Genomic DNA, 12,522 nt, shown 5'->3' with positions numbered 1-12,522 from the left:
AACGGGGCTGTTTCACCATCGACTATTTTTGGCCAGAGACGACATGGAGTTTGCTACGACCACTTTAATTTTCCACAGCGTCATCTAGGGTCCAAGGACAGAATCCCACTCAACGGGAGAAAGGTAGCGAACATTGTGTCAACCAGTACTCAGCCTAACTAACGAACAAGAAGTCACCAAAGCCATAAATAAACTCGCTGAGTATTAGCAATCAGAGCTAACAGGAATAGCCCTCTGTCTGATGTGTTGTTGTGGTCTGTAAAAAAAAAAAAAAAAAAAAAAAAAAGAATTTAAGATTACCAACAGGAGGCGTTATTAGTCAGCAGATCGGTAGAAACTACTGGTAGCTTCATTAATGTAGTCAATTAAGCAACTCTAGGGAGTTGATTCAGAAAGCCACAAAAAAATTATTTTCCTATAAGCATATTTATATTATATTAAGCAGTAGACAGAGTTGTCAAAAGTGAACCACGTTGTAATCAGTATTTTGCTCATTGCTGTCACTAGGAAATTAGACTCGCCCATCAATTGACATTCATGGCGTATTACATTAAAAATAGGTCTAATATCCACCAGTTTGATGTACTTTCATTAGCGTCTTTGTTTGCAACGTTTTAATTACCATTACATTTATTTGAAAGGCGACTGACCTACCTTGTCTGTAAACCAATGTGACACAATTAATGACACACAAATAGGCTACTATATTAACCATCTTCCCCACTATTCGATCCTGGAACATTATTATGCTAATATTACATATTTGTTTTCTTCCTAAATAAATATTGATTATTTTCCTGTCAACGTTATTGTACCCTTTCCTGCTGTTATATTAGCTAGCGTAGAAATGATAAAACGTAAAGGTTTCTGTTTCCTTTAAATATAAATATGATATACATACATACACACATACATGCATACATACATAGGCCTACATGAAAAGGACAATAACTAAGTAAAGCGATTCTTGCAAGTATTTATTTAGCAAAAAAAAAAAAAAACACTCTGTCAACTCCATCACAAACTCACACGCACATGGACACTAATTCCAATTCCACAAACAATAATTTCAACAAACTTATTTGTGTCTATAAAACATTAGCACTGGTCGACCTACCACCTTCATATAGGCTACCAAGAAAACTGCAATGAAAACCTTTTACATTTTCATACAATTTAACATTGTCTAACATAGAACGAGGAAAAAGAACTGCCCTAACAATATGGATAGCATAACCTAACCTAACCAAGCTAACCCTAATATAGAGACCAAAATTATCATACATATCTATTTACCTGAACGTCACAAGGAAGTCTGCGGTGGGTTAGGACTGTTTGAACCTCGCCCCTTTGTATGGCAGCCAACCCTCCTCTCATGGCTTGTTGACGTCAGGAAAGTGTTGGTCGCTAGTGATCCAGCGGTCTGCGCTGCGAACGGGAGCCAAGTAGCGGAGACGGCGAGAAGGATCTCTGAGCTTTAGTGACTGCAGGTATGATATTTTAGCATTTTGTGCCAGTTGTGTTTTGTGTTGTAACGGTATATACGTTTATAGCTTTAAACCCAAGACGAGGATACATGTGTATAATGATCGGCTTCCCCGTAGAGCATCATAGTTACCGCTAGCTACATTCGTTGCATGTATGTTGATCAAGACAATCATGTTTATGGGCATTTTACTGTGGACGTTAATGCGCACACACGCACTTATTCAAATAGCTGGTTTGCCATCAAGCCTTTACTCACTACAGTACGTTGCCAGTAGAGAAAAAAACCTTTACATTCATGATGGTTCAACAAAATATGTGCTTTGGCCTTTAATACGAACAATCTATAGAAATGCACTTATCTTACTAGCTAACTATAATTTAGCGTAATATATACGAAGAACTACGTGGAAATGTTAGGTAAATTATAACGGAAATGGGTAGCTTCTAACATTAGTTGATTTAAGTAATTGTCTCTTGAGTTCTCAAATCGAAGTCTGTTTTCCCAATTTAGCAAAAGTTGTGTTTTCATTTGGATTATTTGGTAGTGGACATGTTAGTATACCTGCTCAGTAGCGTAGTGGTGTAGGCTAATAGGTTTTAAACAGGTAGTCTATGGCTGCACGCTGGGTTCACGATGTGTGAAATATTCAGACTCGTAGTGAATCAATGGCTTCCTTTCCATTATATAGTATAGACAAATTATGGGACCTCATAGATGGGCAGGTTTTCCTTTTGGGCTGTTCTCTCTAACGTCCTCTGTGGGCAGAGATTCTTGAGCGGGAGGTGTTTTAGACAACACGTTCACTTTCTGCTAACTCAAACTGACCCGGCAGCTTGACAATTAGTGACCCTATATGAAAACTGTTTTCAGGGCGTCACACACACAGTATTTGCTTCCAATTCTGGGCGCGTGCTTCGCGTCGGCTTTTATCATATCAGCCATGTGCTTGTCTGACACATCAAAGAAATTGAACAGTAGACAGTAGCAGTCATTTCTGACAGCACTTTAAAATATCCTTGGCCAAGCATCTAGCATATTACCGCTGTATATTTTGTCTTTTTGATGAAGGCACAACATTAATACAAAAAAGAAAATATGATAAAACATTCCATTAATGAGGCCATGATTGCTCGGAAGTTCTGAAAGAATTCTGCTCATCCTTGAATATTGCTAACCGTGGATGTAAGCTGTAAAAGATTTGTGGTGACATTTTTAGTTCGCATGTGAGTAGCATGCAGACTTTTTATGTCTTGGGACATAAATTGTATGTCTTCTATTACATGTTATGAGGATTTTATGTCTTGTAAACTTTTTAAATAAATAAACATAGGCTGTACTAAACTTGCGAATCAGCCACTAAAATATGGTGGTGCTAGCCAATGTAGATGTACAAGACAATTAGGGCCAATACAACCGTTCAATGAGTTTAATTCACTTGATGTTACACATGTATGAGCGCACACATGCAATCATGTACTTATTAATTGAATTAGCTTTCAAACCTGTAAACATAGCTTAGGTGTGGAGATACACCTCTTCTTTAGTTAATTTTCACTTAAAATGTCATTTTCAAGAACGAATCCAGGCCTAAGTGCAGCATTCTTTTGCGGTAATTATGAATGTTGTCTCCATCCCTTATGAACTCAGAAAAATGGAAATATAACAGTTTGTATATTGATACTTTTTATCCAAATTATTGGTATTAAATAATTTGCATATTTAAATTAAATTCCTCTTGTTTAGGATGGCAATGGTATGGTTTATTTCATGCTTTAAGAGGCTCCCAGAAAATGTACCTTAAGCCTAAATCCAGAGGAAATGTTCTGGTGTCCAGGGAAAAGATATACTATACCCTAAATATCAGACATTTTGTGTATTTTATATACTTTTAATTTTTATTTTATAGACTTCCTTATCTGCTTAGTTTGTGCCTTGTCTGGTTAGAATTGTTATCGGTAGCCAGAAGTGTCACTTTGTATAAACATTAGCGGAGATGGTCACCTGACAATAGACCTGAACTTCCTGTGTTAACATGTGTGTAAAAACGGAAGCTTTCACAGAGTCTACTGTTAGGTAGCTGCTCAGAGAGCGAAGACGCATGCTGAAGCACCATGTCTTGCATCATTGTTGTCCCTCAGGGAGATGGAGCTCTGTCCTCAGTGCTCTGTATATAAACAGCAGCAGTGTCACTGCACTATTTCAACTGCAGCTCAACCTGCCTCCTGCTGCAGCCTTTTGGGAGATGCATGCATGCACTTACCACTGAGGAAGTGACTAAAATAAACACTGTCCCTGTAGCCTTTAATGCTGGGGTGCAATTTGGTTCTGCAGTTGCCATGATAATTCCTGTTTGGTTTCCGTGGAAACGAGCACAGTGCCAATGCCATACAAAAAGGAGAGTGAAAGAGAGAGACCCCAAGAAGAGATTTTTACTTAAGGGAATGGCAGTGATTGGCATGGTAACCTTCACTGACACAGGCCAGTCTTTAAATAATCTGGAAGTTTCTTCCACGTGAGATTTTTTGCACAATCTGACCTGACGTTGTCTGGGCATCGTAATGTCAGATGGGTAGATAAGTTGTAATCAGTTGCTACTGTTGTAAATCAATCTACATGTAGTGCTGAAGGTGCAGCAGTGAATGTAGATGAAATTAGAAAATGGCTGTCTTTTGTTTTTATTAGATTTCTGTGCACAGTGCAGTTCTTTCTGCAATGGTAAAGGGAGTTGGAAGTGAACGTTCTGACAGCACAGTGCTGTTCAATATGCTTTCCAACTGCTATAGTGAACACACCATCAATGCATTCCCAGTTACATGTCATATGGAAATGTTGATTGAAGAACCAATGCTGATTGAATCCAGGCTTTAGTTAGGAAGGCCACATTGATGAAATGGAAAATGTTCAGCCTTCTTTTCTGTCATGACCATGCCAAGACTTGCACAGCACTGGATAGGAGCTGATAAAAAATAAAGCTCTGATCATGTTTAATATTTCTATTATTTTAGGGCCCAAAGAATATATTACTTGCAAAGTAAAGCAAGTGGTATGGCTTCTCTGGACATCAAGGACAGAGTGTTCCAAACTTTTTAAAACTCTAATGAAGGCAATTTTTTTTGGTCATTTTTTTTTAACAACTGAAGATTTAGCAAGCAGGGTCAGATTGGGAGGATGATAGCAGGTTCCATGGGTATTTCCTTTTGTATAATGACACAGAATGTCAATCAGTGATTGTCATTTTTTATGAAAAAAATGCATTCAACTGATGTATTGGTAAGAGGAACAAACTGTCCAGTATGACTGGGGTAGGTAATGAAATATTTTAATCAGATGGAGCAAATTTGTCACCAAGAATTCATTTTTACTGTTAAAATGATCCTATCCTAACCCTTCATTTTGTCCTGTAGATAATTTTTCCTGTTAGAAATTTCATTTTATTTCATATAGGAATGGAATGGTACACTTGACAGGAAAATAAACACATGTAAACCTTTCTATTAAAATGTTTATAACCAACATTCTCCTGTTGAAAGACACCATGTCCATTCATAGTTCATTTTTCTTCACTTTCTTTTAAGAGGTTTCCTCTCAGGTCTGGCTCATAAATCATTAAAACTATGTTAATCAATCAGTTAGTCAGTCACAATGAGGTTGTGCAAATCAATCAGACAGTGGCATAGAAGTTATATTTAGAAGTGTAGTGTAAAAAGTGTGCGGTTTGGGAAATATATTCCTTTTAATGTCATATGCATTAGCATAAATGTTTTTTTATGGTATAATTGCTTTACTGTACCAGTGGTATCATTGATAGAGAATTGCTGTCACTGTAGATATACACTTATTTTTTTCAGTAACTGGAACAAGTGTTTTTCGAGGTCATTCTTTAAGTCAGGTGACAGCAGAATGTTTGCTTTTATGTGGATGCTCTTGTTCAGTGATCTGCCTGTTCCTCCCCTGTCCAGATTTCACACTGGAACAACATTACAAGAAGATGCCTTTGGGTGAAGATGGAAATGGCTGGAAAAAGAAAACATCAGATATTAAAGAGAACTATGACTTCAAGGAAGTCCTGGGCACGTAAGTAGCACTGATGCTTAATATACTGAGAAATCTATGAAGTTATTATGGCACAGTGGAGCTCTTGTCATAGTGCATATCCCTTTTGGAGTACAGCATAAAATATCAAAGAAGAATCCTAGGAGAATAATACTGAAACAAAAAATTGTGCTTAGACTGACCAAAAAGACAAACCCAAGTACATTACATGAGTCCCTCATGAGTAATATAATGTGTCTGTAATACTTTGTTCTGTTGTCTGTTCTTTTGAAGCAAAGCATTTAATATTTGGCATTGTAATCGTGGCTATTGGTGGTGTTTCTTCTCATGGCATGGGGCCAGTTTGTTCAAATCAAAGTGTTTATTGGCATGTAAGCATCCAAAAGGAAAAAAATAGAGATTTGTCCTATCATGGTGTAAATGAAGCCAGGTGCATTTTCATCTGTGCATGCACCTATCTCCTCTCAAAATGTCATGTATTCCTCTTCCTGATTGAAACTGAAGCATGCACTTTTTCAATAGTCAGAGGTCTTTATTTTCAGGCTGTACCAACAAATTGTTCTCTGACAGTTCTTAGCGGTCCTGATTGACGAACAGCTATAAGTTCAATTGCCAGTTGCATCCAGCAGTTTTCACTGGGACTGAGAGACAAGTCACCTCCAGCAGTTTTGATTTGGCTCAGTTGACCAATCACCTCCATCCTCCAGACAGGAGGCCCTGGTAGTCTTTCTTCTCCCTGTGGTCCATACCAGCTTATAGTGACTGATCTTCCCTCTGCAGTCAGAATAACACAGTAGCGACTGCTCTTCCTCACACCTTATTGACAGCTTTTTCAGATCCTTCAGTTTGGTAGGTGTTTCCCCACTTGTGCGAGTTTACTCCACAGTTTGCTGTGGGTACAAGCTTGTGAAGAAGAAGGGAAAATTTGTCTATTTTAGTCACATACGTAGCAATTTCAAGCTGAGTTGAGATTAGAATGGATGTGTGTGCCTCACCCCTAGGAAACAATTCAATTTCCACTTTATTTGACTAGTGTGCATGAATTACAACAGAATTTTTGTAATTTATAATATAATATTACAACAAATTTTTTCCATAATGAGTATGTACTAGAAATAATTCACAAACACATAGAACAAAGGTCCAAGCTTATTTTTATGATGATTTATTACTTTTTCATTACAAATTACAGCTAACTTAAATGATTTATTTGTTCAATGCAAGACATTCAGGGCCTCACAAGAGTGACAAGTCTGTCAGGGAAAAAAAAACCTTAAAAAGATTAGTCTCTAAATTGACTCACTGCACTTCGAAAGGTACATTTTAAGAACTGACAGGAGCAGTCTGCTGTTGAATTCCCTGCAAGATGAAAGCATTCCTCAATGATGTCATGGATTGTGTTTTATGTGTGGACTCTGAAAGCGAGACTTGGCAAAGCTTAAGAGAGCGGAGGGTCCAGGAGATCCGGCTATCTCTAAACAGCACCAAACACTACACACGACCTGTGATCACCGTAAAGAAGTTATTGTGTACCGTTCATCCACAGACACAGTGGGCCTTCCCTCTTAGAAAATCATGGAAGAAATGAGCTGGAGATCTTGGGCAGAAGAGCAGCTCTGTAGCTCTTGACCTTGCAGTACAAAAGGTTTTTAAAAACCACTACTACGTAGTCTTCATCATCTCCTCCAGGTCTTTCTATACAGGTCTGCACACATTGGCCAGACAGAAGAACCAACAAACCCAGAGTAGCTATATGCCCACCAACTCCACTTTCCCCCCTACACTGCAGACAGTAAGTTATAGATGGCAGACAACCCACAGATGACCCCTGGTGCACTGCAAGTAATGGAAAACCACTCTGTCACACCCATAGACCACACTGTAGTGTTGTTTTAAAGCAGTAACATGTATAGATACCAAAGCAAAAACATATTTCGCATACAGTAAGTATTATTCACAGGGGCTTCCCCTTGGCATGTCCGTGTGCTGTATTGTCTCCTCAATATGCAGCGAGGTGTAAACAAATTCAAATATTCAGTGAGGGCATTCACAGCTGAATCTCAGAGAGATCATTGGCAGTGTAATCATTCACAGCAAGAGACCAGGCAGTAAATTATGCGAAAAGTTACAGAAAAGCAGAACACTGGCACAGAGATGCACTATATCCATGAAAGGTACCGCAGGGAACAGAAGAAAATGAAATTGCACTTCAATGGATACTGTGGTGGCCCCCTCTGCTTAAAACAAGAATAAATCAACTGGGACTGGAGCCAAGAATCTATGTCCTACAGTAGAACCTGAGAAAAAATGGAGACAGTGTATGGAAACAAATCACATATTCCTCTGCTGAGTCTATTTTTAATAGTTTGGTTTCATCTGCTTTTATAGCTACTGATGGCTCAATGAAAGATTTATTGTCAAACTTAAAGTATTCAAACCAAAGAGGCACGTAAAAAGTAAACATAAAAAGTTAAATATTTTATTGCGTGCGTGGTGTTGAGTTCTTGAAAATATTTGCACAGCAGTGTGGCATGTTTGTGGGTCGTGTGGGTCTTTATTTTACAGTATTTTTCACTCCATTTTCAGCCAGGGATGACAAGTAGGATTTGAGAACAACAGTTATGCCGGTTAAATTTTGCATGCAACACAATAACCTTTTGTTTTCTTGGGATCGTTACTTAGGAATTTTTTCAAATGGAAGCAGAATCATCCGTTCCTGTTGTCTTGAAAGCTGATATTGACAGTCTGCATTAGCACAAAGTTCAAACATACTAAAAGAAAAGAAGACAAAAAAATCCAAAGGAATTCAAAGCAACTGGGATATATTGAATGAAATGCAGCACAGTGAAACTGACCTACATGTCAGCAAGTTTACAGTTAATGGTTAATAATGATGTTGAAGACATGTTACTGTATCACATGTGGTCCTATAGTAGGTACAGTAGATAAACACTATTCCTTTCTAAAGGGGTTGGCTGTAACAAAAACTTCTGTTGCACTTGGATTTTTGTAGTACATTTTGACAGATTTTTATATGATTTTATTTGTCCGACAAAGTTATGAAGATTTTTTTTCCCCAAGGATGACAGTAATAGTGTATGTGTTTTTTCACTGGGATAGAAATCACATCACCATGTCCTTTTGCACTTACTACAGCCATTAGAAAATCCTGAGTTAGTGTGCTTGGTCATCTTGAAATTTGCAGTCATGTATCTCAGGGTAACCATTCAGAATTGTGATCCTGAGGTACATGTGTTGTAAACTGACAACATATGTACCTCAGGATCACAACCATTTGGCAATCTTGCTTTTGAGACAATGTTGTGGTCTTGATCCTGAAGATGATGATCTTAGATTATGAAGATTATGATCAGATGATTCCATTAATGAGCTGCTGGATGTCATATTTTCTATTTTAATTGAATGGCCTTTAGGTGCATGCATGCAGGGGTATTAGTAGTAATCTAACTAGGCATAGCAGAAAAGGGATTAAGGCCAATGTGTTGATCAAAAGCTCCTTACATTTTAAAGAAGATTTCCAAATTGGTTAATCTGTAAATTCTTCCAGTAAAAGTTGCTTCATTTATTTGGAAAAAGGTCTCCTGTAGGCTAATCCCTTTATTGATGCCAGGTTTAAAAATGGGAGGGAGGAAGGGAGAGAGAGTTAGAAACATTTTCACCAGTGGATTCTCACTCGTGAGGGCACTATGAATCAAGTTGCAACACAATACAGCCAGGCTATTGCATGACTCAGGGAAACCAGGGTTGTAACACATGATTTATAAAATCAGGAAATTATACTGTGTCATGGCTTCAGTACTTGACAACAATTTTGGACCCATTCTCAAAACTGTAGGACACATAAAGTCAGTGACTGTTTCTGTCACTTTGCCCTGCTATTTCACTCAATTCTTCCTGCTTCCATATTTTGTTGTGGTAGCTCTTTTATGGAACGATTAAATAAACCCTCATGCTTAAAGCATAATTCAGTACATTGTTCTTTACCTTTGCTATAGGAGACATCTACAAAGAAAAGCTGTTTTTGTACCAAGCAATAAAATAAGATAATCTGAAATTCTTTTGTGGTTCTGTAAACATCAGCAGTCAAAATCACACTGAAACCCAGAACTGGATCAGTGTGCATTTCGAATTAAATCTTTGAGGAATCATAGCATCCATATAAAAATATGCATGACTTTATGCATTCAGCATAGCCACTTGAACATGCCTCAGTGCTCATATTGAGATAATTGTGATAAATGACTTGTTGCAAGGAGTCTAAAATCAAGCATCCGCTCACTTCTGCTTAATTCACTGAAATTAAGTAATGTAGCACAGTGATTTGAATTGGAGAAATCTGAGGGAAGGCTTTCTGTCTGAGTTATTTTAGTAAACTTCACTTGAATCCACACTAAATTGTTAGGTGATAGAAACTGTTTTACAGTTTAGTGTTTCCTTAATAAATTTGTCATCTTCTGCCAGGAATGAGGAAAATAATTTTGAGATGAGAAAGGACATTTTGAATTCTGCAGAATCAGAAAATGAAGAAATGTTCTCTGGCCCAGAAAATATATTACGAAATCAGACTACTATATGACTTAGGGTAAACCTGCCTAGAATGTATTTACATTCTACATAATGGTTTACATTCTTCCCAAAGACAATACATTATTGGAGTTTTGACTCAATTTACTTGTTTTGTCCATTATCTTTATTAAATGATTAGTTCCATTGTTCCTGCTGGTCAGTTTGCATTCCAGTTGTCACGGTGCTGTCACAAATATACCAAGGGCAAATGGAATTTTCTTCCATTGTTTTAATATCATTGTGCATTGACAAACATATATAGTAACTGATCTATTTCATGTCTCTAACAGCAATGTTAAGTTGCCAAAGATGGAAATGTTTGCCATCTCTTTGGAGAAGGAAGTAGTCTATATGTTGTAGTAAGCCAGTAACTGAAATCTATTGTGAAATGTTAATATTAAATAAAAAAAGATGTGTCAAAAACCAGGTCAGCCAGTTCGCAAGCTTGTTCCCTGACTAGCTAGTGAATCCAACAGCACCATAGAGTTGATTCCAGGAAAGTTACTCCAAGTAATGTAACAAGCTAGGTAGTCAGCAACTTTCATTGGCAGCTTCATGTAATCAATTCACCTTGTTAGTTCCGGTCACTCTTTTTAATTTATGTAAAATAGCTGAGTAGAATTCAGCTATTATGGATTCATTTTATAAAGGCAATATGACACTCAAATCTGTGGTACATCATGAATATTAGCATGACAAGAACTTCAATATCTTGAGAAAGGAATGAAAAGAAAGATTTTCTTAAGTGTGATGAAACTCACAATCAGAAAGATTTTCTTGCATATTTAGCTCCTTCTCTGTGAAAATTATTGTTGCCTTGTAGTTTAAAATATGCACATTGTACTATTGAATTTTTGGCCTCTAATTTATGCAGACAAATTAAGTCAAGACTCTTAATTAAATTGCTAATGTAGTCTTATTTTCATTTAATAATAATTTGTTTTTGAAAATTTGAATGCAAAATTGAAAGTAACACAATTAGCAAAAGAAACATTTGCATGAGTGCTGTTATGCCTCATACAGCCGTTGGCATACAGTCAAAAACAGCATCAAAGTCTCTCACAATTCTGCTATTGACCAATTGCAAGCAACACCTTATCGGTTACCCTGACTAGATCACATTTACATTTTCATCATTTAACAGACACTCTTATCCAGAACAACTTACAACGTGAGCCTTTTAGGTAACAATGTTGCAGGCAAAAGCAAGGATTAAAACAACTCACACTTCAGCCTGTGAAAAAAGGGAAAAAAAATGACAAAGTGACCATTTTATTTAATTGCAGTAATGCATCATTTCCTAACTATGCTGTCACTAAAATGTATGATATCAAACTGATCACCCAGTTTGCACTGGATCATTTGAAACAGCAAAAGCAATATACTTGCTACAGTGAGTCTGAAAAGCTGATTGTAGAGCCAGCATGGAGCTGGTTAGGAGAGGGGCACTGGAAAGTATAAGGCTAAATGGTAACATACGCAGCCAGGTAATTATCAGTGGTCCAGGAACAGTGGCTCCTGAGAATATATCATCTTTGTGAGATACAAAGATACAAAGATAAGCAACTTGTCAAGTAAAAAACTTGTAATGTGAGGGCTGTGTATGCACTGCATAACCATATCAGCATTGCAAAACTGATAATAATAATAATCAGTAATAATAGTCAGTCACTCAGTAATAATAATACTTGGGCTGTTTAGCTGAACTGTTTAGTAGTAGTAGTAGTAGTTATTGGAATCTGATCTGCACTCTCACATTCACACACAGACACAGACACACACTCCAGTATCACACTGATAAGGGACAGCCTCACATGGTATTTGCCAAAGATACAAAGACTAATGTTTGTGCTGCAAAGCACTGTTTACACTCTGTAAGTTAATCACAATTCCTTAAAGTAATTAACAATTTATAAGGTCCACATGCCAGCACCACGAGCAGTGTTGATCCTGTTTTCCTTTGAATGCCTCATCATGGGGAGTGAAATCATTTGTACGTCGCTTTGGATAAAAGCATCTGCTAAATAAATAAATGTAAATGTAAATGGTGATGGACAGCAGCTCCCGGAAGGCAGACAAGTTAAGATTCCTTTAATGTGTTTTTACTACTTGTACTAAAAAATAGAGCTCTGACGTGTTTTGATAACACTCTGAGGTGCGTTTTTTTGGAAAAGGAAAGTCGAAATGCGTCAGTGCTCTGGTTGTAAGTGCTGGATGAAATAAAGGCAAATTAAGAAGTCTGAAGTTGTGTGTTTGTTGGGAGCCACTGTCCACCACCATGATTTGTGGCATCGATCATACCTGTAGCAACTTTGTAACAACTTGCTTTAGGATTGCTCTTCTTAGACAGGAGTTGGTAATCCACATCCTGTTTCTGTCGGTGATGAAACGGT

At 37.4% G+C, this 12,522-nt stretch overlaps 1 protein-coding gene across 1 annotated transcript in view; it reads left to right on the top strand.

Annotated features, from left to right (window-relative positions):
* Nucleotides 1-1,414: 1,414 nt before the first annotated feature.
* camk1a (calcium/calmodulin-dependent protein kinase Ia) overlaps nucleotides 1,415-12,522 on the top strand; it is a 35,502-nt gene continuing 24,394 nt past the window's right edge. Inside the window, exons 1-2 of the mRNA XM_036533083.1 lie at nucleotides 1,415-1,490; nucleotides 5,449-5,563. Of these exons, the coding sequence (XP_036388976.1) occupies nucleotides 5,478-5,563 (86 nt within the window). The 5' untranslated portion in view covers nucleotides 1,415-1,490; nucleotides 5,449-5,477. The remainder of the gene's footprint in view (nucleotides 1,491-5,448; nucleotides 5,564-12,522) is intronic.

Source organism: Megalops cyprinoides, chromosome 7 (assembly GCF_013368585.1).
Source record: "Megalops cyprinoides isolate fMegCyp1 chromosome 7, fMegCyp1.pri, whole genome shotgun sequence".
NCBI lineage: Eukaryota > Metazoa > Chordata > Actinopteri > Elopiformes > Megalopidae > Megalops > Megalops cyprinoides.
The sequence above is the reverse complement of the archived record's forward strand: the minus strand, read 5'-3'. Positions and strand labels throughout refer to the sequence as shown.